Genomic DNA, 27,213 nt, shown 5'->3' on the forward strand with positions numbered 1-27,213 from the left:
CCGGGCTGCACTGTCGACCCGATTATACCGGGCTTCAGAGTCTAGGGAATGGGGACTACGGGAGCGGCTGCTGCGTTTGTCGGCTCGGTGAAGCCTAGTGGATTGAGTCGGGGGTGGGGTGAGGAGAGAGAGTTGGTTTGCCGGTGAAGTCAGTCCAAGAGGTGAAGAGGGTGTCGGCACCTCCCGGGTGAGTTGCAACAAGTGAAATCGATCCCATGTGTAAGCTAGAATATGCTCAGCCAAATAGATATCTTGCCTCACATGGGGGAAACTGAGGCCCCAGGCAGAGGAGTTGCCTTGAGGCTTGCTCTGTCATGACTGGTTAGCTCCTTCTTTCGACGGTTCAGCACCCGTTTTTAATCCCGCTTCATTTGCGACTCTTTTTTTCCCTTTGACTCCTCTTTAAGAATTGATTACTGTTGAAGCGAACTTTTTTTTTCCCAAACTAGTTGCAATTTAGCAGTCAGTCGCTGCCATGAGAAACCTCTCTTCTTCTTTTTAGTAAAATTTTTCTAATTAGTGTGAGCATGCTGAGTGCCAACGTTTCTTAGCAGTTACTGAGTATAAGCCTTTGGGTCATTCAGAAGGGAATGTAGTTTTTTCGTCAGGTGTAGTGTTGGTTATTCAAGAAGGGTCGTTTACACGTAGGTAGCGCAATGTTTGTGGTCAAATTTGTGCGGGAACACAGTGCTGTGACTTTAAAATTTGTATGAATTACAGCTTTACTCCAGAGAAATGGTTCTGAATTGGGGGTGATTTTTGCCTCAGGGGACGGGTGACAAAATCTGGAGACATTTTTGGTCACAACTAGGGAGGAAGGGTGCTACTGGAGTCTAGTGATTAGAAATCAAGGATACTACTAAACATCCTAAAATACACAGGGCACTCCCCACAATAAGGGAGTAGCTGGACCAAAACATTGGTTTTGAGAAACCTTGCTCCAGAGTAATTTCTGTAAAGGTGAGGTAAGATTTTACAGGTTTGACATCTTGACAGATTCAAAATACGGCTGTTCAGTGTACTTTATGCATACTGTGTGTGTTATCGGTACCCTGTGTTAGGCATTGTGCTAAGTGGGTTAGGAGGAGATGGGAATTTGTGCTTTTTTTTTAATTGAAGCTTTCCTGCCACTAACCCATGGCTCTTGAACATCAGAAATGTGGCTCCTGCAGCTGAGGGATTGCATTTTAAATGTCTAATTTCAACTGAGTATCCACAAAATGGCTAGTGGCTACTGATTTGGATAGTGCAGTTGTACATTTTGGAAAGTCACAGCAAAATCAGGGAAGGTTGACTGGTTTTATTAATCAGTGTGTCATGTTTTCAGAATGACACAGTAACTATCCGGACCAGGAAGTTCATGACCAACCGACTACTTCAGCGGAAACAAATGGTAAGGAAGGCACATCAAGGTTTGGTTGTTTTTCACTTTTGAAAATGTATTTTATTAAAATAAACGCTAAACTTGGTCATTTCCTTTTAGGTCATTGATGTCCTTCACCCTGGGAAGGCAACAGTACCTAAGACAGAAATTCGGGAAAAACTAGCCAAAATGTACAAGACCACGCCGGATGTCATCTTTGTATTTGGATTCAGAACTCATTTTGGTGGTGGCAAGACAACTGGCTTTGGCATGATTTACGATTCCTTGGATTACGCAAAGAAAAATGAACCCAAACACAGGCTTGCAAGAGTAGGTGTCCTCATTTGTTCAACAGTTGCTGAAGACATTTTTTCAATAGCATTGTGTTGTAGGTGCAGTGAAGTGAGCAAGAGCAGGCAGGCTGCAGAGGGACAGCATCCAGACGTAAACAGCTTTTAAGTTAAGTGAGAGGAAAGGTTCTTTGATACATGCACAGAAAGGGTACAGGGGTTCAGAATGGTGTCTGGCATTTGAGGAGGTGGCATTTGAGCTGGTCTAGAAGGGTAGGTAAAGTTCCTGAGGGCAAGAACTGGAAGTAGGGGGATGAGTTTAGAATGGTGTCTTGGCACCAAATTAAGTGAAATCCTTGTTGCCAAATGAGTTTGGACTTAAGTCCGTAGGTAGTCAGGAACCATGAAGGGTTTTTGATTATCTGAGTGCCAAGCAGTGAAGTGCAGCTGACCCTTGAACAACACAGGTTTAAATGGAGAGTTCACATGTGCAGGTGTTTTTTTCAGTAGTAAATGCTGTGGTACTGCAGTGGGCCGAGGTTGGTTGAATACACAGATGGCAAAGGAAGCACAGATGTGGAGGGCCAACTATAGTTGGTGCCCCTATTACCCAGGTTGTTCAGGTTCAACTGAACAGTAATGAGCTGGTCAGATTCCCTAGCTTACGTTCTAAATAACGAACCAGCAAAAGAATTGTTAGTTCGGAGTAATTCTTGTGTCTGTCCCCTTCTCATCCTTTTCCCCCTCCTTAGGATTAGATAAAATCTTCCCAAAGAATAGATCTGGGAAATCACAGTGAGGTGGTAGATGGATGCTGCGCTCTTTAATTGGGTTATCTGGGAGGCCTGGCTGAGGTGACACTGAAGCTGGATCCTAGTTGAGATTGGGAAACATTCTTTTAGGCACCAGAAACAGTGAGTGCACAAGAGGGTGCGGTGAAGATGAGTAGATCAGTGCAGTGTTCGGGGGTGTGGTCCTTGGGAAGGGCTTCTCTATCAGCTGTGAGTAATGAACAGGGAGTTGAAGTGAAAGAGACCCTGAAGGGAAGCCACAATGTGGGGACCTAGTTAGCTGTAGGTTCAAGGCTGTAAGAGCCAGTCTTCTGAATTTACTTTTCCGGGAGCACTGAGTGGATGCTTTCTGTGCAGTTATTCTGTTCATGCTGTCTTCTAAATTGATGACCCTGTTTGAGCACAAACAAGTACTGTTAAATACACTTGAAAATTTTTGACTTTTGAAGCTGCATTACTTGAGCTCCAGCCTGGTCACTTTCCCTGCCTACTAGATTAGAGGGTAATGAGTTGATGCTTGCAGTTCACCTACATATGTATATGTATTCCTTTCTCCCTCAGCATGGCCTATACGAGAAGAAAAAGACCTCAAGGAAACAGCGAAAGGAACGGAAGAACAGGATGAAGAAAGTCAGGGGGACTGCAAAGGCCAATGTTGGTGCTGGCAAAAAGGTATAGTTAATCAAAGAAAATACGGAAATATCAATTCCACGTTTTTAGTTTCTAGAAAGGTGGGGTTTTATTTTCTTAATAACCTTTCTCAATGTTTCTTCTTTTTCACTTCTTCTGGATTACAGAAGGTAACCTGTTTTGAGAAGCCACGTAACGTAGTATCTTAACACCTCAGTAGAGTAGCTTTGCACACCCTTGTCAGCTCACAGATTAGCACAACATGGGGCCACATCGGTTCAGTGATCCTGGGGGGTGCCTTGCAAGCCCTATCAGGAATAGTTTTCATTTTACTGCTAATTGACAAAGATTGTTAAAGGGGGAGCAGTTTCCCAAGACTTCCTTTCTTACGTTGAGTCGATGTGGCCTGTGTTTTCCTGGCGTGCTGGGGAGGCAGCAGAGTCGTTGCTTTCCTCTCCAGTTAGTCAGGACTTAAGTGATTTTAATGATCAGCTTTTTACCAGCTTTGCTAGCTAATTATAGTTGAATGGAATTAAGGTGTTGGGTTGTTAAATTAACAAATAATCAAGTGTTCTGTGAACTTTTTTTTTTGCCCTTTCCCTCTACTTTCTTGGAATTCTTGTTCATCAGAAATGAAGTGTCTAGCAGGTACTGAGATTGTGAGCACGGTGTGGGGATGCATCACCTTCACTGAGTTTGCTTTGATGCTTTGCATGTTGGCTTTTGGAAGACGAGTTGTATAGTGTGGTCTATTATAATACCACTGCTGTGGTGTAAAATAGTATGTGTGGGCAAAGGAGAAAGCTTTTAATCACGTTTATTTTGGAAACTCAACAAGCATGTTAAGTTGTAAAGTGCCCCAGTGGAGGAAGGTGGCTACCCTACTCAGGAGGCCCCTGTTAGCTGGCACTTGGGAAATGCAGTGTTCCAGAGTCACACACCCAGGAAATGGCTTTACTTAACACTTGGCTTGAGAAAGTTTCTCTCATCTAGTCACGAGCAGTCTTCCCTTGGGGACCCTGGAGACTGGTTGATTCTTTGGCAGCTCTGATGATAAAACTGGTCCAGATATCTGCCAAAGCCTCTGTGCCGGGAGCATCCACCCAAAGCATCCTTTTACTATCTTTTTTTACTATTCCATTGCTTTTTATTACGTGATCTCTAACTTTATATCTGATGCCACCCCCTTTTTTTAGTTGAAAGATTTCCAAGATAATTGTATATTCACATCAAAGCCTTTGATAAATACACTTTTCCCACGTGTATTTAAACACATTTTGCACACTTGAGCAGCCTAAACCAGTAGTAACATGTGAAGTGGGCTGACAGTGGGTTGGGGCTAGTAGGGTTTTGAAACAGTAGTGGTCACCGCCCCTGTTCTTTCTCTCACTGTGACTCCCTGCCAGGGCAGGCAGTAAACCTGGTATGCTACTGTAATTGACTTCCCAGTGCCATGGGGTTGTGGTAATGGACAAACTGCCAGAGGAGCTACTTGCTGTTGAGAACTGTTTCCTGTTTGTGAGGCTTAGTATACCTGTTGACAGAGGTACCAGAGGTTGAAAAACAGTATTTGTGTTCTCATCTAGCTCTGAAGACCGTTTAACACATTTTCTTCTTCATTCAGCCTTTGAGTCCCATGTGTTAGTGCTCAGTGGTAACATGTGCAGAGGGGCTACCTGTGGGGACCTGAGCCATCACTATTCCTGCTTCAAGTTGCACTAATGCATTTTGCTAACCCTGCTCTGAAAAGCGCCTGGAAAGTGAATGTATAAATTAGCACATGTATTTTTTTGGCTCCAAAAAAAAAAAAAATCAGGCACAGTAATGTTCCTTTGAATTCAGTTTTTGTTCATATGTTGGAATCGCACCTTTTGGGTTGCAATAGAAATTTGTTTCTTTTTTTTCAGGGTGAGGTAATTAGGTTTGTCTATTTCTTTGGTTTTTCAGTGGAGGTACTGGGGACTGAACCCAGGACTTTGTGCATGCTAAGCATGCGCTCTACCACTTGAGCTATACCCTTCCCCTAGAGTTCTTTTAAATTAAGGAATAAGTAGTCTTGTGTTTGAAGAGCAATAGAAGCATTTTACATTAGCTAAGTTTTGCCTCTAAATACTAATTCACACTACTTGTGTTGACTGTGAATGGTGGCTTTTAAGTTACCAAACTGAGACAGGTTTTAAAACGCTTGATCATTTAGTTAGATCTCTCCTTTTGTGGTTAAATTAGACTTTTGTCTGGGATGATTCCCAGGTCTGTTGATAGTGCTAGCATGCCCAGCACAATGTTGCTGAACAGAGAGCAAAGGGGCCAAGGCTCCACTTATAAGTAGGCAGTGGCAGCCTAAGAACCATAGTAATCAGGCAAGTTGTCCTCAAAATTGGGAGGAATAAGATCACTGAGTGTGTCTAAGGAGTGCTCTGTACATGCAACTGGAAAGAACAACACAGACATCTTTAAGGAATCTGATTGCATGCACTTAATGCAGTTTATTTAGGAGTTTGAAAAGGGACTATTAATGAAATGTTTCTTTTCCCTCTTCCCTCCTTCCCTGACACTGATTCAGTGAGCTGGAGATTGGACAACAGGTATAATTCAAGCTTTTCATTTAGATCTCTAGACTCCTTGGTTGACAGTCATTAAAAAATAGAGCATGTGATACAGATTTTAAAATATATTTATAAATACTCTAAAGAGTTGTTCCTCTTAAATACTAGTAGTGACGTGGTTTTGTTTTTAAAACTTAGTAATTTATGTTTTATTTCATCCCTAACTTGAATGTGAGTGTTATTTCTTGATGCTTATATTCTATTATGGTCACACACACACACCATGATCTAGGTTACTAATTTTTGTTCTGCATGAATGTCATTAATTTTGGAGTTTGTTGAAGACAACTTTAATTTTTAAAGAGTTTTAAAGGCAGTTGCTAACTGAATTTTTCTTTTTCTTTGATTCACAGAAGGAGTAAAGATTCTGCAGTGACTGTATCTGTGGTGATTGTGCAGATTTTTCGTGAAAGGATTAATAAACTAAAAACTTATACGTGTCTGGTTGTTTGGAATATATTTCAAGTTTACTGGGAGTGCTATAAGATTAGTTTGCTGTGTAGCAGATTGAGTGCTGCCTGAATTCCCATGTTCCATTAAGCATTCAGTGAAAACTTGGTATGTTGGGGTGGTGTTTGTCTTTCCCTTTAACAGCAGAGATGGCAGGGTGTAGAGTATCAGCAGCATGGGAGTATACGGGACAGTCTGGTGTGCTCAGGTTAATACTTTCTGTCAGTGTAGTTGGTCAGTCTCTGAAAGAGACTTGAAACCTGAATTCCTTTTTCATCTTATGAGAACCCCACTTAATCCTTGTTACTGAAAAAAAAATTGCTGGCCTTGATAGAAATTAGAGTTACTAGATCACATTTTCATCATTTATCCCGAAGTGAATAGGATATGTCAGAATCATTTGTGTGTTGCAGGTGTGTGCTTAGGCGTAAATGGGTGGCTTATTGTGATTGGGGAATTTGAAAAAGGGTCTAGAGGGGTGAATATTTGGGTGTCGTGTGTAATTGCTTGATAACACGGGTTTTAGGAAGCATTGAGGGTTATCTAGTGCCACGTTTTCTTTGCCAGGTGCTGATACTCATGTTGGCTTTTTAAGGCATTGAGGTTGAGAACCTGAACTGTGGGTTATTGGTCAGTTGTGTGGGGTTGGGGGATTTGAGAGAAAGGGGTTGTTTTAGGGTTGCAGGTAGATTGAGGTACCCTTTGAGAGGACAGGAAACATGAGTTGGAGAGCTTGAGGGTTTGGGAGGGGGCAGAAGAGGCATTAATAGCTTGTGGGTTTTGGAAGCCATTCGGTGAAGTTGGTGTGTGATTGGTTTGCTAAGTTAGATGAGTCCATGTAGGAGTCAAGCATATAAATGCTATTATGAACTATGGATGAAAAAACAAAAACCTCAGGAAGTAGTAGAGGACTAAAAGACTTGATTGGTTGGGTTGAAAGGGGATCCCGGAAAAAGCAAGAATCATGACAGCAGGAGGCATATGAGAGGGTTGCAGGAAGGAGTGGTTGAGTATTTGGGAGAGAGCATGGTGAGAGGCCTTGACTGAAGGAGTTACAGGCTGGAGGGCAGAGATGTGACAGGGTAAGCAGGGGGCATGAACCTGCTGGCCCAGGTGCAGGGTGTAGGATGCTGTATTCGGTTCTTTTTGTGGCTGTGCTGAGGGTGCGTACTCGGGCTTATGGAACCCATGGCCCTGTGGGTTCCCTTGCTAGGGAATCTGCTTTGTGCTCCCTTGTTAGGAACAGGAAATTAAGATATGATGGTCTACTTGTAAGAATACCGTAGAGAAGTGGGCAATTTAGATCTGCATGCTTCCATTTTCACCAAAATGGCTGGTGGGTGATTTGGAATCCCTTGGGGATTTGAGATGAGTGGCATTTTTAAATGAGCAGTGTATAGAGGTGAGAGGTCATTGGCCCCTGGTGGAAATGCAGTTTCCCATGACTGAACCAGGGTGTGGGAGCAGAGGAGGACTGGTGAGCAGCACGTGGGAGCAAGAGGCTGAAGATTTTGGGAGAGGGTCTGGATCTGTGCTGGCTCAGGACTGCACAAGGTGAAACAGAGCAGCTGTGGGAGGGGTGCGGAGGCATGGTCCCAGGGGCGTGTGGTCACAAAGTTCAGGAGCAGGGCTTAGAAGCAGCAGCGGAGCAAGAACTGAAGGGTAGGAGGTGGTTTTCAGAGTGGGTTACTAGGGACTGATGTGAAGACAGCAGGCACAGCTGCAGGGAGCCTGACTAGACGTGGAGGTTGTCATCAAAGGCAGAAGGCGCAGAGGCTTTTCTATTGGGATCTGCTCAGGATGGCAGTTTGCAGTCATTCAGCCAGTAGCCTCTGATGAAGGGAATTGTGATTAACTCTGGTTGGGCCTGTTTTTCCAGGGGAACTGCCTGGCTGGGATATTATGAAAGTCATAAACTGGTGGTCTTGTCAGCAAGCCTTGTTGGACAGGCAAAGCATTTCAAAATGGGACAAATTGTACATAAAGATCCAGATTTCTAGCCTCTGAAGCATCAGTGGGCCCACCTTCCTGCAGTGACAGGTGGCAGAGTTAGAGGGTGGACTCTGCCTCGGTAGGACTCTGCTTCCTGCAGCTAGTCTGCATCCTCATCCACCTGCCCTCTGCTCTTGTTTCCCCTCTGCGTGCTGCTTTACTTCCATCTAGTCCATGTGGGTGCCTGGGCAAATCACTTGGTCCCCTGATTGGATTAGCATCTCTTAAAACTGGGGTTCCCAAGGGTGCCTTCTCTGCTGTCCTGACTCAAGGCTGTTTTGCGTCTCAATACAGCATCTGTGAGAACAGTTTGAAGACCAAAGTGCTAAGCAACCGACAGGAAGCAGAGAGTCGTTTTCAGTTGTGCATAGTTGTGCTGTGAAACTTTAGGGTTCTTGGAGATTCAGCCCTTAGTTGGCTGTGATAGTAACCAGACCACACTCTGGTGGCAGCAGGCTTTGAAAGTGCCTCCCTGAAAATGCAAAGTTGACTGCACTAATCAACAGGGAATTGATGGTTCACAAACCTTCCCTCAGCTTGGCACTTGTGAGAGGTTGTGGCTTCTGGAGGGTAGCAAGGGAGAGTGTGGCAGGAAGAGACTAGAGGTGGTTCCGAAAATGGGGCAGTCTTAAAGTCTGCAGTGAATACATGGGCACTTCAGAGCTTGCCTTAGAACTGCACCCTATTTGTGCCATTTGTAGCTGCGTGTGCACAGGTAATCAGCTTTTAACTGCTCTGTTTTCTCTCCCAAAGAAGAGATTGTATGGGAAGTTGATTATTTTGGGCTTTCCTTAGAGATAGCATCTTGACAGAACAGATTCTTGGAGCTGAGACCAGTACTGTTGACTATATAAACAATTACTTTAATCTGTACAGTAACCCTAAGAGGCAGGTCTCACTGGACCTGTGTTGGAGGGGGTTCAGAGTAGTTAAGGAACTTACTCACCTAAGAGGTGGGGTAGGATGAGAGCACATTGGACTCCAGAGTCTTGTCATGCATGCATTCATTCAGGTGCACACATACTGAGCAGCTGTTTTCTGCAGAGTGTACTGCTGTGCAAGACTGAATACCTACTGTGTCTTTTATTTGTATAACTTGGTATATGTAGTTAGGGTGCCTGTTGCCATAGTGTTATTGAACAAGTAAGTAATACATAGCCAACTGAATTCCCCGTTTACTGAGCTGCTGTGTGTACTAGTACACAGTACTAGTACATTGGGAGCTGGGGAGGTTGGTGAAGAAGCTGTCCCTGCCCTTCAGAGTTCAGGAGGGCTTAAGCAGCTTACCCGTGGTCTCATGGCCTTGCTTCCGCTTCTTACCGTGAAACAGCAGACTAATTGTGTTAAATGATGAGATGGGAATCCAGGGGTGAGAAGGCTTCCGAGACTAACACCAGCCGGGGAAAGCCGTGGCCTGATGCAGACACCTGGGAGCAGGGGTCTTATCTGGGGCTGTGAAGGTTGGAAAAGCACATGGAGGTGGGAACAAGCAGGCAGCGTGGTGCACCAGTCATCCTGCAGGGGAAGAGTGGGGATGAGATTGGGGAGGATGGGAGCAGAGTGTGAGGGGAGGCATTCTCAATCAGTGAGATGGAAGGCCCTGTGGTGACTGGTGGCTTCCAGCAAGAGTTTTGCCCAATGTATTTCTGGTAGGAGAAATTCTGTTTCAAAAATAGACTTAAGGTTGTAAGCGCACAGAGGTGTGACACTTGATTTATTTATGCTGGTAAAGCAGAGGCTTTTCTGAGTTCTAGGGCTCTTACAGTGTGAGTCTAGGGAATAAACACACCTCACTTTGATTTGTCCTTCCCCTTCCACTCACCCTTGAACTTCCTTTCCTACATGCTAGACATTGTGGGAGTGAGGCCCCCAGAACAACAGTGTTCACAGTCTGCCTGGTTGGGAGTTAGGGTACAAGTGAGGTTCTGGTGGGAAATAAGAGGTCAGCAGGGAACAGGTCAGGGAGGAAACCTTGTATGCTGGGCTACAAGGATGTCCATTACTCAGTATTTGAATAAAAACTAGAGATTACATGTTTAGCAGTGGATTGGCTGTCCTTGTTACATATTGAATTCCTCTGCACAGAAGATGCTTAAACCTTTGGACTGCTCATGCGTGCTGGAGAGGGGATTTGTACAGGAGGCTAGGGCTTGATGAGATGGCATCCAAGCAGTCTAGCTTAGTGGGAAAAGGACTAGACTGGGGATCAGGAGACCTACTTGCTGATCCTCACTCAGCCTCCCTTCAGCTGGGGCCAGGGATGGACAATGGGCTTCCCTTTCCTGGGCCTCCATTTCCCTGTGTCTAGATGATATACACGGGCCAGATGAGTGGTTCCCAATCCTGACACCCCGGGGTTTGTTACAAATACTCAGGCCACCTGTCCCAGTTTCCAGAGTTACTAGTTTTGGGTGGTACCCAAGCATCTGAAGCTTTAACAACTTTCAGGTGGTACTGCTGATAAGCTAGGTTAGGGAAAGTGGCCTAAAGAGTCTGTAACATCCTTTCTGTCTCTGAGTAGGAGACATGGTCTCTGTCCTCAAGAAGCAGGCAAATAAAAAGTGCTTCTGTTACTACTGCTAATAAAAATAGTACAGAATATCTAACATGTATTAAGTGCTTTCTACATTCCAGATATGGAGCTGATTCTCTCATTTACCTTGTTTAATGACTCTGTGAGGGAGGTATTCTTAACCCCATTTTATAGATGAAGAGATTGAGGCTCAAGGAAATTAAGGAATTTGGTCAAAGTTATGTGTCTTTGACAGCCTGTGATACAATTTGGGGCATTTGTGGAACTTCTCAGTAAGGAGCTAGAATTTACACTGTCTTGGTGGGCACAGAGAGATTGGCTAAGGCAGTAAGTAGTTCTCCAAATGTGGTCCTGCACCGGCAGCATCGGTACCAGCATCAACATCACCTGGAGCTTGTTACACCCTGGAGCTTGCAAATTCACAGGCCCCAACCCAGACCTACTGAATCAGAAGCTGAGGGGGAGGCCCAGCAACCTGTGTTTTAACAAGTCCTCCAGGAGAGTTTGATGCAGGCTGAAGTTTGAGAACCACTGAGCTAGGGGGAGAGGAGGACAGTCCAGACGGAACAGTTGTGGAGACCAGGAAGGGCAGTATTACAGACCAGCCCATCACTGGCTCTCCCTTTGGTAGAAGAAAGAGGTCTGATGAGCCACACAGACTCCCACGAGGGGGCACTGTGGGCACGGGCTTGGATGCTCCCTGCTTTGTTGTCATGGCCGCTTTCCTGGCGGAAGCGTGAAAAAAAGCCTGGTGCCACGTCAACTGGAGAGGTCACTCTTTCTTCTCAGAAAAGGTCTAATGAGGGAGGTATTCTTGCTTATGGGATTTGGCCCTCGTAGGGAAGCTGAACCTGCAGGGCTTTCTGCTGTTCACATGCGCATGGTGATGTCTCCCTGTCCATGCATCAGCATCTCTGCAGATTCTGTGCAAACAGCACTCTTTGTAGCTGCCCAGCCAAGGGGCTTGCAGTTCCTTTGGGAGGAAGAACACTTGAACCCCAGCAGCCCATTTCTAGTTCCGTGTTCTCCCTGTAGGTGATGCCTCCATCTAGTTCTTTGACAGTTTGGGGGCAGGGTGGAGTGCTGGGTCACAAGACCTGTCTTCAAGCCTTAGCTCTGCCCCAACCATACTTCATGATGTCAGGCAAGTCCCCTTTCTTTGGGCCTCAGTTTCCTGTTGTGTAAGATGAGGGAGTGGTGCAGAGGATGTGACTTTCTCTTCGCACAAAAAAATGCTGCCCTGGGGAGTTGAGAATACAAGCTTGTCTTACTCAAGAAACTGGGATCGCGTGCTGCACAACATCCATCTCCTGTATCCATTTAAGTAAGCCTTGTCAGGGACTCAGTACAAAGCAGGAAGGTGGAACCTATCAAATTGGATTTTTAAAAACGTCCAAATCTTTAGACAAGGATTTGCCTCTATAGATTTCTGTTCTACATATACTTGGAAGAAGGAAAGATTTACACCCTGTTCTTGTCTCTCAGCTGCAGTGTATATTTCTTCTGAAAATGCATTGCCTCTGAGGGAGGGGCTATGACAGTCTGGGGGCTTTGGCATTCACCTCATTAATCCAGGGACTGGCTCCCTGCACCTCATGGTGACTGCTCATCCAGCTGAGCCGCTCTGCCTGGGCAGTTCGTCTCTGGAAGTGTTTTCACAGGGCTGTAGATGTGCTCATCTCAGAGCCAGAGGGGATTCAAGAGTGGGTCTGGCCCAGCCATTTGCAGGCTCCCCCTGTATAATGATGGTGTTCAGAGAGCTTGGTTAGAAATTGCCCAACCCAGTAGGCAAACACCATCACACTGCAGCTCTCCTTGGTGGAGGAACCACGTTAAATAAGATGCCTCTTTTCATCAGGCCCCCTTGGAGGAGGAAAGAAAGCTCTTCAGTTGATCTGGCACCTCTGTCTTGCATGGATGTAACCCTGTGTTTTCTTCTGTTTGTGGATGAGGCCACTGAGGCATAGATCAGGTGGCTTCCTCAAGTCCCTCAGCTCTTCAGCAGTCGGGGAGGACTGAGCTTCAAGCCTCTTCACTTGAGCTGGCTCCTCTCCTGAGGGCAAGTGAGCCATTTGCTACTGAGATGCCATTATCTCCTCCTCATCTTTTTTTTTTTTTTTTTAATATTCTACCCTTAGGTGTTATTTATTTTTTTCATTTTATTGGGCTATAATTGACATACAGCATAGTATTAATTTCAGGTATACAGCATAATTTGATATATGTGTATATTGTGAAGTGATTACCACAGTAAGTCTGCTTAACATCCGTCACCTCATATAGTTACAAATTTTCTTTTGTCTTGTGATGAGAGCTTTTAAGATTTACTCTCTCAGCAACTTTCAAATATACACTGCAGTACTGTTAGCTATAGTCACCATGCGGTACGTTACGGCCCCAGAGCTCACAGCCGAAAGTTTTATCTTTCGACCACCTTCACCCACTTGCACCTGCCCCCTGCACTGCCTCTGGCAACCACCAATCTGCTCTCTGTTTCTGTGAGTTTGCTTGTTTTAGATTCCTCATATAAGTGAGATCATACAGTATTTGTCTTTCTAACTTACTTCACTTAGCATACCGCCTTCAGGGGCCATCTATATTGTCACAGATGTCAGGATTTCCTTTTTTATGACTGAATAGTTCCATTTTTGTGTCTGGGTCACATTTTTAATCATTCAGCTATTCATGGACACTTAGATTGTTTCCATGTCTTGACCGTTGTAAATAATGCTGCATAGAACATGGGAGTGCAGGTATCTCTTTGAGGTGGTGACTTCATTTCCTTCTGATGTATACCCAAGATTGAAATTGTTGGATCATATGGTAGTTCTATTTTAAAATTTTTGAGAAACTTCCATACTATTTTCCACAGTGGTTGCACCAAGCTACATTCTCACCAGCAGTGCACAGGGATTCCCTTTTCTCCGCGTTTCCACCAGCACTTGTTATTGCTTGTCTTTTTGATGACAGCTATTCTAACAGGTGTGACGTGATAATTCATTGTGGTTTTGATTTGCATTTCCCTGATGATTAGTGGTGCTGAGCATTTTTTCATGTACCTGTTGGTCATTTATATGTCTTCTTTTGGAAAAATGTTTATTCAGTTCCTCTGCCCATTTTTTAATTGGATTTTTTCGTTTTAGCTGTTTAGTTATATGAGTTCTTTATATACCTTGGATATTAACCTCTTATCTGAATAGATGGTTTGGAAATATTTTCTCCTTCACAGTGGTTTGCTTTTTCATTTTGTTGATAGTTTCCTTTGCTGTGTAGAAGCTTTTTAATTTGATGTAGTCCCACTTGTTTTTGCTTTTGTTGCTTTTGTTTTTGGTGTCAAATCTGAAAAATCATTGCCAAAACTGATGTCAAGGAGACTACGGCCTGTTTTCTTCTAGGAGCTTTATGGTTTCAGGTCTTCTGTTCAAGTCTTTAATCCATTTTGAGTTGATTTTTGTATATGGTGTAAGGTAGGGGATCTAGTTGCATTCTTTTACATGTGACTCTCCAGTTTTCCTGGCACCATTTTTCTTCTATTTTAAGGTTACAGAGCATTGCAGTGTTGTCTGGGGGTACCTCTCTGTGCTGCCCATCTCATTGCCCTGTGTGGTCTTGCAGAGCGTCACTGGTACAGAAGTGTCCCCTCAGAGGGTGAGAGTTGAACCTTTACTACCGGTGCTTCCTGAGCCAGCTTTGTCTTTGGTTTAGATGATGTGTTAGGTAGGAGGCCTTCAGCTGCAGGTAACTGAGAACTCAAACTGCCTTGAACAGTTGAGACATTTCCTTGCTTACACAAGAAGCCATCTACATGTAGAGGGGCCTTCAGGTAGATTGATGCAGCAGTTCAACAGTGTCGTCAGGACCTAGGCTTCTCTCTCTTTGTTACTCAGGGTGTTGGCTCTATTCTACAAAATGGTTGCCAAGTGCAGTGGGGGCTAACTGCTGGGACTAGGGTGAGGCAATGAGACACTTGGGATGTGAAACCTACGGAGGTATTCACTCAGGGTGGTGCAAGTGCAGAGTTAGCTCTCTCATGACCCCAAGAGTACCTCCCCCTAGTCCTGACCCTAGGACTGACTCTTCCCTCCTTTATGTTGGTGGGAGAGAGACTGCACCCCACCTCATTTCATTTAGAGTAGGCTGAACTGCTGTAACCAACAGGCCCCCAAAATGTGATTGGCATAAATACAATACAGATGTATTCCTAACTCTCCTGAAAGTCTAAGGCAAGGTATTCCTGGTCAGCAGGAAGCTTTCCTCTGCGTGTTGTGTGCCTTTGCTGTCTTTAGGGCCTGATGATCACCTGCATTCCTGGCAGAGCGGGAAAAAGAGGTAGAGAGGAGGCACCCATTCTCCACAGAAGCCTGACCAGAAGTCACTCATGTCATTCTCTTCCTGTTCTGTTGGCTGTGACTTAGACTCCTGGCACACTTAACTGCAAGAGGGCTTGGGAGTGTAGGCTGGCTCTAGCCCAGGCAGAGCTGAGGAGAGCGGTTTTGGGGGACCTCTACTTTGCCATGGCAGGAAGAAGAAAGTGGATGATTTCTGGGGACCCTTTAAACAAAAACCTCTCAAGCAAGGGGGGAATTGGAAAGCTGGAGGTGTCTTCACAATCAGCATGTAGGTGGTGCTGGCAGCCTGTCTGGAATTGGGACTGGAAAGTGTTTCAGTACAGATCAGCTCTGCCCTCTTTCCCCTCTTTGAGTCTTACTTCACTACTGCAGGCCAGCTCTTTTTTTTTTTTTTTTTCTATCTTTTCTTTCCCACTCCAGCTTTCCATTCCCTCCCATTCCAGCATCCAAAATTAATTAGACCCTGCATCCCTCTTGTCACTTCCCAAGGATGAGATGCTCATTGGCTCACCAGGAGAAGAGTCCCTTCCTGTCCTGCTAGCTCACGGAGCCCACTTTCCACTTACCTGGGGCCGAGGGAGCACTTGCACAGCAGCTGCCCCTAATTTTGCTAAAACTTGCGCTCTCCTCCTCACTCCTAGACCACCATGTTGCCACTTAAAAAAACAAACAAACTATTTTTAAGAACTTTATTTTAAAAAATCACTTTATTGAGATATAATTCACATACCAAAATATTTCTTCTTTTCAAGTGTACAATTCAGTGGGCGTCAGTATTTTCGCAGAGTTGGGCGACTCTCACCACCACCTAAATTTTGAACATTTTCATCATTCCAGAAAGACCCTATGCCTGTCAGCAGTCACTCCCCTTTACTCCAACCTCTACCCCTTCACCCTGGGCAACCACTAATCTACTGTTTCTATAGACTTGCCTATTTTGGATATACTCATTTCATATAAATGGAATTGTACAAAATGTGGTCTTTTGTGATTGTATTCTTTCACTTAAAGTAGTGTCTTTAAGCTTCATCCATACTTTAGCATGTATCATTACTTCATTCCTTTTAAAAAGATACAGCTATGTTGTGATACAATTCACATACCATGAAATTCACCCTATAAAGTGTACAGCACAGTCGTTTTTAGTATATTCACAGAGTTGTGCAGTTCTCGCCACTGTCTAATTTTAGAACATTTTCATCACTCCAGAAGAGAAACCTCTTACCCATTAGTGCTCTCTCCCATTCCTCACCCCGGCTCCTGCAACCACTAATCTGCTGTAAAATCTCTTTGGATTAGCTTATTCTGGAAATTTTATATAAATGAAATCATACCATGTGTGTGATTTTTGTGTCTGGCTTCTTTCACTTAGTATAATGTTTTCAAGGTTCATCCATGTAGTGGCATGCAGCAGTACAATTCATTCCTTTTAATTGTCAAATAATATTCAGCTGTATGGATATACCATATTTTGTTTATCCATTCATCAGTTGATGGACATTTGAATTGTCTCTTGTTTTTTTGCTACTATGAATAACTCTGCTATGAACATTCACATGGAAGTTTCTGTGTGGACATACTGTTTTACTTCTCTTGGATTATATACGTAGGAGTAGAATTGCCAGGCTGTGGTAACTCTATGTTTAACATTTGTGGTACTACCAAACTATTTTCCACAGAGGCAGCACCATTTTATGTTCCTGCCAGCAGTGTATGAGGCTCCGAATTTCTTCACATCCTTGTCAACACTTGTTGTTTGTTATCCCTGCTTTTGATTTTAGCCATCCCAGTAGGTGTGAAGTGTTATCTCATCATGATTTTGATTTGCATTTCATAATAATCAACGACATTGAGCATCTTTCCATGTGCTTGTTGGCTATTTATATGTCTTATTTAGAAAGATGTCTATTTAAGTCTTTAGCTCATTTTAAAATTGGGTTATTTGTCTTTTTTTTTTTGAAATGTAGTTGATTTACAATATTGTGTTAGTTCAGGTATACAGCAAAGTGATTCAATTATATATATTTCAGATTACTTTCCATTATAGGTTATTATAAGATATTGAGTATAGTTCCCTATGTTAGCAGTAAATGCTGTTGCTCATTTATTTTATGTATAGTGGTTTGTATCTCTTAATTTCATACTTTTAATTTATCCCTCCCCTTCCTCCCCTTGGTAACCATACATCTAATTTCTATGTTTGTGAATCTGTTTCTGTTTGTGCATAGATTCATTATTATTTTTTAGATTCCACATAAAAGTGGTATCACATAATATTTGTCTTTCTCTGTTTGGCTTACTTCACTTAGTATGATAATCTAGAGCCATCCACGTTGCTGCAAGTATTTTTGAGTTGTATATGCTTTTCATATGTTCTAGATAAGTCTCTTATTAGATATGTGGTTTGCACATATTTTCTTCTACTCTTTGGGTTTTCTTTTTACTTTTGTGTTTCTGATGTTATAGCTAAGAAACTGTTGCCTAACCCAAGGTCATGAAGATGGCTGTGTTTTCTTTTATGAGTTTTATAGTTTTAACTCTTACATTTAGGTTTATGATCCATTTTGAGTTAACGTTTGCAGAGGGTGTTAGGATGGGGTCTGACTTCATTCTTCTGTGTGTGGCTCCTCAGTTCTCCTAGCACCACTTGAAGAGACTGTCCTTTCCCTTTGAACTGTATTGATACCCTGTGCCAGTAAAATCACTGGACTGTATTGCCACTTCCTGGATTTTCTGCCCTTAGAAACTGCTGTTAGGGCTTCCATGAGACTTTGAATATAACAATAATGCCTTTCTTATATTGAGCACCTACTATTCACAGTGCTGGGCACATTGTATATGTATATTCTCTTTTGTCCTCACAGTGGTTCTTCAAGGTGAGCATTATTGTCCTCATCTCAGAGATAAACAAATTGGAATTTAGGATTTCAGCCATTTGCTGAGGGTCATTCATTCAGTAAGTGGTGGAGCTGGGCCTTGAACTTAGCCCATTGTGTCTCCAGGGGCTGAGCTTGGCCCTGTGCTGTGGTTCTCTGCTCCCAGGAGGTCCCACCCAGCTTGGGTGTCATTTCTGGGGTTCTCTGGGGCCATGGCTAACCACATTTATGTGTGGCAAGGATTATGGCCTGAAACCTGATCACAGTGTGCTTTGGATGTTAAAGAAAAAAAAAAAGCAAATTGTTGCTTCCATCTGCCTCGTAGGAAGTGGGCGTCTAGAGTGAATGAATGGTGGGTGGGTCCTATTCTGCCCTGTCCTTTTGGACCACTCCTGGGGTTTGTGTTATTTTTGGAAGCCATGAAATGGAGCCCATTGATAGAAGAGTATCAGCGTGGTGGCCTGCCTTCTGATAATGGTCTATGAGTCCTGTTTGAAAGGTCTGGAGGTATTTAAACTGGAAATGAGCAGAGAGAGCTGCTGTCAGTCAAGGGCTGTCATGTGATAAAAGTGTGAGATTTGTACCAGAGTGTGGAAAATATGGCGAAATACTTTGGCTGGACAGGAGAAAGGTTTTGAAACTCCGAGGTAATGGGAGAAGGCAGAGGCTGCCTTCGGGAGGAGTGAGCTTCTTGTCATTGGTGGTGTACAAGCAGAGCCTAGCTGCCTGCTTGTGGGATGACCCTAGAGGCTGTTTGGGCCTCCTGTGAGGTGTAGGCCTGAGGGATTTTTTTAAGGTTTCCTTTGACCCCCAAAGCTTACATGTTGTGGCTTCTGGTTTTACAGGGACTTCCTGTCCATGCAGCTGGTATTGCTCCCAGCTCAGATCTGTCAAGCCTCACTGATCCCAAGGGCTAAATTTGGAATTTAATAACAACACTTTGGATTTATGTAGCCTGTTTCCTTGGAGGCACTTCATCTGTTATCCCATTAATTCTCATAACATCCCTGGGCGGAAGGTGAAGGAGGGTGAGAGAGGAGAAGGAATCTCTCTCCGGCTTCTTCACATCCTGAAGGTGAGAGGAGATGGCTGGATTAGGAGCAAGCCAGGGGCTGGGGGAGTGGCCTGGATCACAGCCCCTCAGGCTCCCTGCCCACCCGCCAACTCCTTGCACAAAGAATAGTTTGCCCACTGGAGAAAGGTTGTGTTTTCCCAGTTGGAAGCTGAGGTCTTGGGCACAGTATTTGGTGATCTGATTCCATAAAAAGTGTAAGACATACCTACTGTGTGTATGTCTCTAGGTCTACTCTGTTAGGAGTGAGAGTGGGTGGGCTGGAGGTAAGCAAATGAAATTTGAGCGCCAAGGTGAGGGGGAAAGGCCAATGTGTCCACCACTAACTTCTTGCCGAGGGGAGGGTCCAGAGGCAGTGAGAGGGTTTCCTTGGGGAGGGGATTTGGGCGTTTGGAGAGAGTCTTGGAGAGAACCCGGGACTTATGTCTGGAGCTCAGAGTGTGAGTGGTTTTCTTACTAACTAACCGTGTAATGTGTGTAAAGTCCTTGCCCCCTGGGCTACTTTCCCCAGAGGAGAGCTCGCCTAGGGTGCTTTTTAAGATTCTGAGCCTGTGAACTGAGTGCTGTTTTATGGATGGCTAGAGGGCCTAGGCATGCAGAGGAGGGTCTGTGGACTAGCTCAGGGAAGAGGCTGCTGCAACTGCTGTGAAGGATGAGTGGGGATGAAGGGAAGAGGACCCCAGGTGGAGGGTTCTGCTTGGGCAAAGGCAGATTGGCTTTGGGGTTCTTGTCTACTCCACACCATGCTGCTTGTCATTCCTACCTCTACGCAGACTGTCACGGGCATCTGGCTTCTCCATCCCTCCCAAACTCTTTCTCCTTAAGCTTTGGCATTTTATTTCAGGCTGGCCCTTGGCGAGTGCTCCAGCCTGCAGTGGGGACACTCTTGGCTGGACTCTGAGTGCTGCTATTCTTCCCTGGCACCAGGCAAGGGAGGGCACAGAAACCCAAGGCCACAGACTGGAGACTGTTACAGCTGAGAGGTTCCTTGAAAATCATCATACTGTACTCTCCATCCCCTTTTTGCAGATGAGGAGATTGGGGCTTGGAGTTGCAAGCCTGGGGAGGAATTTTCCAGGAAGAGAAAAGAGCAGGTTCCAAGACGCAAGAGAAAGTGGCTGGGTTTGTGGAGGGTAAAAGAGCCAGGACTGGGAAATGTGTGGAAATGAGCAGATGTTTGCAGGTTGGATTCTACCCTGAGGGCAGGGGTGAGCAACAGGAAGATTTTAAGCAGTACCATTAGGTTTGCCTTTTACAAAGGGCACTGGCAGAAACTGAGGCCCCAGTTTTCCCAGCTTCTCCTGTGCCCCTCTGGCCTTCCCCATCCGTGGATGGCAGCTTCATCTTCTGCTTGCTCAAACTGAAACCCTTGTAAACAGCTTTGTCTTGTTCTCTCATGCCCACATCCAGTCCATCCACAAGTCTTTTGGCTCTTCTGTCAAAATGTATCCAGAACCTGATGGCTTTTCACCACCTCCATGGCTCCTCTGGTACAAGCCCCTACATCTCTCACCTTATTACTGGCTTGGCCCCCTTACTGCACTCTGATTACACCTTTGTGCTTTCAATTTATTCTCTGTAGCAGCTGGAGTGCATGGTGAAAGTCAGTCAGATGAGGTCACCCCTTTGTTCAGAAATGTCTAGGGGCTGCACATCTCACTCAAGGAGAAGCCAAAAGGCTGTCCATGATCCATATGGCCCAAGACTTGGTTCTGCTTTTCCCGCTTGTCAGCCCTGCTCCTCCCCAGGTCCTTTGCATGTGTTCCCTCTGCCTGGCCCATTCTTCCCCAGGGAACCTCGTGGGTCATGCCCTCCATTCCTGTGGTCTTTGCTCAAGTCTTCTCTGACCTCCTTATCAAAGATTGCAACCTTCCTCCAATTTCCTTCCCGACTTAATTTTTTCTCTTCAGCATTTACTTCTAATATTTTCTTATTTATTGATTGTCTACCTGCTAGAAAGGAAGCTTCATGAATGAAAGCAGGGGTTTTTAAGAATACATGTGTCTAATTTGTTCATTGCTGGAGAGCAGGGCTGGGGTGGAATGGGGACACCAGTGGGGAGATCAGCCAGGAGGCTGGGCAGAGTCTCAGACAGGAGATGGTGGGGGTTCTTGGCTCTACCAAACGCCAAGGTGTAGGAGCTCTTCCCTGCTGTGATGCAGGAACTGTCAGTTGAGAAGAGCTTTTAGGTTTAGTTTGTTTAATCCCCTCTTCGATCTTATGGGGAAACTGAGGTTCACAAAAGAATTCCCCACTAACTTAGGGACAACCCAGCCTTTCTGCCCCTCACTGGTATCTTCTTATTAAAGAACATGGGTCTCTAGGGGAGAGGAGCCTCCAGGTTGTGTGGCACTGACTGAGACCTGCTGCTGGTGCACTCATTGGCAGGTTGAGGGCCTGCCATATGACTGAGGATGTGTACCAAGTGCTTTTCTTAGTAGTCCCCTTGGAGTTGGTGAGTAGGGAGGCATACGGTAGCTCCTGCCCCTGGCACTGCCAGTTAGGGTGGGAGTTGAGATGCCTGCTTAGCATCTCATGGGAAGACAGATCTTGGAGGGTCTTCCAGTTGCCTCTCTAGGCATCCATTCTATTCCCCCTACCATTCTCCCTACTTTTTTTCCTTCAGGGTAGGGGTCTTGACTGACTTAAGCCAATAAAAGTATGGCATCCACTCCTGATATAGTGATAGCTTGGTGATGGGCAGTGATCCAGACCTAAGCCAGTCAGTGCATGGAGTTGCCCCTGGCCAAAGTGACTGATTGAGGTTGGGCCAGTCAGAATTGGAGGGAAGGCTTCTGTTGATGGCTGAAAGGAGGCCTCACCTCCAGGTGGCATGATATGCAAATAATGAAGTTTGGAACTGGTGCAGATATTTTGCTACCATGAGGGAAGCCAGCCTGAGGACAGAGTTGAGTGGGGGATGTCTGTGGGCCCCAAGTTAAGAACTTGAGAGACAAGTAGTTGTAAAAAAAAAAAGAAAAAAACCCAAAACCCTACACACACACATATTACTAGGATGTGTGCACATAGAGGACACTTCCTACCTCCTCAGGTGAACCTGTTGTGTGTGCACACATATACCCAGCTACTGGCACCCCAGCGAGACACTGCACACATGTGCACATGCACACACACGGATCTAACACTTGGAGCCGCATGTATACATCCCCCCACAGAAGTGCACATGCACGCTCACACTTACACATGCTTACACACGCAAGCATGTGGACACACACATCTCTTTCTGTACCTAGAGCCTTCTACATAAACGTGCACAATCCTAAGCCCCAGGGCCTGGCATGGCTGCTGCATGGCAGTTGTGCCTTGGCAGAGGAGGTCAGGCTCATGCCATCTGGATACTGCCACCCAACCCCCCAGGGGGCCCCGTTCAGGAGGGCCAGAATTCTGTCTAAACCAGTTCCCCAAAGTGCGAACCAAGGGGCCAGGAGGCCTCCAGAATCTTCTTCCTTCTAATGAAGTTCTAATCTGCCCCCTCATGGGTGATGGGCATTTGATTGACGTTGCTGTTCCACCATGAGTGGGCCGCCTGGGAGCCCTCAGCTTGGGCTCTCTGAGCCCGTGGGGGCATCGGGGCAGTGGGCCCAGTACGGTGCAGGGGTGTCCTCAAAGGAAAGAAATCTTCATTGGTAATGAACATTATGTCTGCAGAAACTAATGGCCCAACCTCCTATTCAGTTTATGTAAAATAAAACAGGCCATATGCTGCTGCTTTCAGAGTTTGGGTGTTTAAATTAAATGTTGTTTAATGAATATTCAAACCCATTTGCTCCAAAGTTGTGCTCAATGTGGTGGCGGCTTTCATCCCCCATCCTTCCTTGCAGCCCCCTCCCTGCTCCAGTACCCAGGGTATTAAGCCATTAGAACGGGGTGTGAACATCTAGGCATCTGTCTTCCAAAGGAAAGTTGGATATTAAAATGCCGGAGCAGATGACAGTATAAATAAAGACATACAGTGAGAGGCTCGTCTGGTTATTTTTTTGTTTGGTAATTAAGACTGAGGAGGTTTTGACTTAAGTTCTGTCTTACTGAGAAACAAAGGTGGGGAGCTGAGAACTCTCCCTCTTCCCTCTTTCCTTTTCCCGTCAACCCAGAGAGGGCTTCCACATTGGCCTCTGGGTAACTGGTTTATTGACGAGTGTCAACTTGGTGGCATAGAGTTGTGAAATGGTTTTATTTTCCTCCAGTCACTGCTTCTGCTGAACTCTGTCAAATTACCCTTAACATCAGCTCGAGTGGAGTCCATAGTTTTATGGTCATTTATGGTCTAAGCTGGTTCAAAACTGCTGGCTCATCTCTGAATCAAACCTCTCCCGATGGCCTGTGGTAGGCCAGATCCTACTCAGATGATGCCAGTGGAGAGGGGGTGGTGTTCGCTGTCTCACTCCCCCGCCAACTCCAGAGCCTTGGGTCTCCTTCAGACTGGGGGCAGGGTGTCCTAGGAAGCAGTCCCTGGGGTGGTGGGAGGACTCTACCTCAGCTTGCTGCCATGGCTGACCTGGCTGTCTCTGTGTAGATGGTGGAGCTGGTGTCCTTGGGGGCAGAGTTCAACTCCTGCCAGCACCATCCAGTTTGCCAAGGCATAAAAAAGATTTGCTGGAACTGTATCGTAAGTTATATGACAAGAAGGCAAGCACTATTTAGACTACTCTTAATAAGTTTTTAATAAAGAAATAAAGCACCTTGGTTCTCAAAAGAAAAAAGCCCCAGAGAGAGGCAGCAGCCTCCCTTCAGCCCTATGAATGATGCACGCCTCATCTCCTTTCTGGGTGGGGCGCTGCTTCTGGGACGTCCCTGGGCTCCAGCCCATCCTCTCCCCTCTGCACCTCCACATGGCTTTACAGGAGCAGCTGAAGCCCTTCTGTGCCTTCTGGAGGGCCGTGGGATCAAGGGTGCAGAGACCCTCCCCTTCTTTCTAGGCACTCCCCGCCCCTCCTTATGCTGCTGGCTGTGTGGGCTCCTCCAACAAGCCTTCTGCCTCCAGAGCTCTCTGGGAAAGTGGGTACCACATTCCATGCTCATGTATATCCCAGAGGACCCGGGTCAGCCTCACTTGGGCACTCCATGCCTAGGTTTTGTTCCTCTCTCATGGCAGCGGCAGGATGGAGCTGCAGATTCTGTAGCTTGGCAAGCACCTGGCTGGGGAGGGAAATGCCAGCCTCCCCTTCCTGTAGACACCTCATTTCTGTGTGTCTCTTGAACCCCTCCCATCAAAACAACATGATCTCTGTAAGACCAGTTCTCCCAGTGGCCTTTCTCTTTCCCTCCCCTCACATGTCTTTTATTTTTTAGATAGACACTGTGTGTGTGTATGTGTGTGTGTGTGTGTGTGTGTGAGAGAAAGAGAGATGGTTGTGGTGGGTCCTGGTATCAGAGGGGCTGGCAGTTTGTTTGTTTTTTTGTCTTTGTATGAAACACCTGGGAAGGTGTCTGTTGCTGGTGGCTCTCTTTAGATATGTGCTAGTGAGCACCTCTTTGCCCTTAGCTGTGTGCCCCAGTGTCCAGTCCGGGGTCTACAGTAAAAGCCCCAGCTGACACACTGTTGTGCACATTTAGAGTGAGGGTTTATATATGACTGGAACCATTTTAGGAGGATCATAAGGGTTCCCATTCTTCTCTCCTACCCCCGCAAGACACCTCCCAACCTAAAGGGCAGGAATGCTCCAATGCCTCTAATTGTTACCTCCATGTGGGAGATCTCCAAGCCTCTGTCAGCAGCCCTGAGCTCTCTCAGTAGCTCTGTCTTCACTTGGACATCCCACCAAATTTCACTGTGCTTATTATATTCAACCTCTTCATCTCTCCTCCTTGTCTCCATGATCTAAACCAGTGTTTTCTCTGTCATGAAAACTAGCTCTACAAGCACTTAATTGAGTGGCTACTATACAGCAAGCCCTGTGATAGGTTACTGTAGGTACTGAGGATCCCAGGATAACTAAACATGGTGCCTGCCCTCAAGGAGCTCTGGACCCAGTGGAGGCCATAGACCTAAGGGAGAGACTCTTGGTATGAACAGGGAACAGCTAAGGGATGGGGGTGGAGAGCTAGCTCTTAGAGGTGATTTCGCTAACCTCTAAGCACTTGGGCACTTAGGAAAGTCTTCCTGGAGGGGATGACCTTTGAACTCAGTCTTGAATTGTAATAACTAGCAGGGTAATAAATGTAGGAAGGGCGTCCTGGGGAAAGGGAACAAAGGCATGAGGCGTGGAATAGCATGGGGTGTGCTGAGAACTTGGAGCAGTCTGTGTTCCTGAGGTCTAACATGCAGCGTAGGGAGTGGTAAGAGAGGGCTGGTTTCCTGTCTCCTTTCCTGGGCTCTTTCTCCTCCCAGTCCTCCTACTGCAAAGAGTTGTGGCCGACACCTCTTCAGCAAGCCTTTACCCCTGCCATCCATCCCACGACAGGGTGAATGGTGGAGTGGGGTACCTGATCACGTGGTATCTTCCTACTTTGACATCAGGTCACCATCGGTAAGTGTGGGATGTCTCTCCTGGGGAGGTTACCTGGAGGAACCATTTGAGAATGGGAAGCTGTTTGGGGTAAGGGAGCCATCGCAGGGTCAGACCTTGGGCCCTCATCCTGACCTTCCTTTCTGCTCAGCTCTTGGTCTGAATACTGAATCTCCTTGATTCGTGACTTCCCTTTGCTTTTTTAAGGGAGCCTCTGCCAGATTCCGTTTGGTCCCTTGAACAGGCAGCCTAGTGAGATCCATCTCTGTTGGCATTGACATTTCGCACATGGTGGGACACACCCTCAGGGAAAAGGACCCCAAGGTATCTCTGTAGATCCCTGCCTGCCTCAACTCCTACAACTCCTAGCCTCTACCCAACTGTCCAGGAGGACTGGGACCTTCCAGGTGAAGTCAGCTTGCAGACTTTCTCCCCTGGCCTGGTTGTGTGTGTGTGTGTGTGTGTGTGTGTGTGTGTTGAGAGACATTGGCAGGGAGCCAGTGTCCTGAGAATCTGTTTCTGGGGCTCAGGAAGCTGGCTGTCCCTGCCTACTGGCCCAATCATCTACATGTGCATTATCTATGGTGGGAGTATTCCATCTTGGTTGGATAGAAGTCCTAGTCCCAAACCCATGCCTAGACCCCTGACTCTCCCAGGTGACAGATGTGGAGTCAAAGGATGCATTTTCATGATCACCAGAGCCAAACAATTCGAGAGCTGGATATGCTATAAGGAATCCTTTCGTTTCTTCATTCTTCCAGTTTGTGTCAGAGCCTGTGCTGGGAATTGGGGGATAGCAGGACAAATAAGATACAGCTCCTGTGCTCAAGGGGCTCACAGTCTAGTGCAGGATGGGAGAGCGGGTTCTATGATGTGTATGTTTGATGGCGCTGGGTGTCACCGACAGCCACCTCCTTAGGATGAAGAGGGCCAGTGTTTGTTCGGACCCTTGCTATGCACCTGCCTCAGGGCTGAACTTTCCTGAATTATTTCACATTATCCTCACAACTGCTTGATGCGATCAGTACTATTCCAGCAGAGGAAACGCGCTTAGGGAAGTTAAGCAATGTCCAAGGTCTCCTGGGGACAGGCTTTGAATTTGGACAGCCAATCTCTAGAGATTTCACTCTTAATTCCTGTTGGCTTCCAGTCTACTTGTCGGGGAAGGCTGACCTAAAGAAACAGAGTGCATCAGACTGAGGGTATAGTTCTGGATCACATTGTGTGACACTGGGTGAAGGGAGCCCCCAGGAGGGGAAAGGTCCTTGAGACTGGTTCTGGAGTTGGCAGAAGTGATCTGTTGTTCCCCTGGGCAGAGGCTCCCCATTCTGACTTTCAGAGATCCACAGAGCTAGGTTCCCCAAACCTGGACGTGTTCCAGGGACCTCTCTCAATGCCCAAAGGCAAGAGGAAGCAGCTCCAAATCTTGGAACATTTCTATTGCCCTGAATCTCTATAGTCCTGAATCCAGAAAAGAGACAGTGCTCAAGACAAAGGCAGCTGATCTGCCTGAGTCTACACAGGGTCCCCTCTGGGTGCAAAGCAGAATTGGATCACCCTGGGGAGGATGGAAAAGACAGTGGGGAAGTCACATGCTTTACCTGTGAGCTGAAGATAGTGTTCTGCCTGCCTTTGTATCCCAGAGTGATTGTGAGACAGTATTTTAAAAGGTCAACTCCTACAAAAATGCAAAACATTACTCACATGTCTACCTGAATTTCTCCCACTTCAATGGGTTTTTCTGTCATTAATGGGTTTCTTAAAAGCCAGCCAACCAAGCAGCTCCCCCTGTCC

At 45.9% G+C, this 27,213-nt stretch overlaps 1 protein-coding gene across 7 annotated transcripts in view; it reads left to right on the forward strand.

Annotated features, from left to right (window-relative positions):
* The window catches only part of RPS24 (ribosomal protein S24), a 146,204-nt gene that overhangs the window by 247 nt on the left and 118,744 nt on the right, over positions 1 to 27,213 (forward strand). For 3 of the 7 annotated variants that reach the window (XM_074374298.1, XM_074374296.1, XM_074374297.1), the window contains exons 2-4: positions 1,328 to 1,393; positions 1,484 to 1,693; positions 3,006 to 3,116. In XM_074374298.1, the coding sequence (XP_074230399.1) occupies positions 1,328 to 1,393; positions 1,484 to 1,693; positions 3,006 to 3,116 (387 nt within the window). Of the gene's footprint in view, positions 1 to 1,327; positions 1,394 to 1,483; positions 1,694 to 3,005; positions 3,117 to 3,241; positions 3,299 to 3,704; positions 3,723 to 5,637; positions 5,660 to 6,033; positions 6,121 to 27,213 lie in introns of those variants that run through there. The other 4 variants (XM_010963123.2, XM_010963124.2, XM_010963121.2 and 1 more) reach the window with 4 other exon arrangements.

The sequence above is a fragment of the Camelus bactrianus genome, chromosome 11 (genome assembly GCF_048773025.1).
Source record: "Camelus bactrianus isolate YW-2024 breed Bactrian camel chromosome 11, ASM4877302v1, whole genome shotgun sequence".
NCBI lineage: Eukaryota > Metazoa > Chordata > Mammalia > Artiodactyla > Camelidae > Camelus > Camelus bactrianus.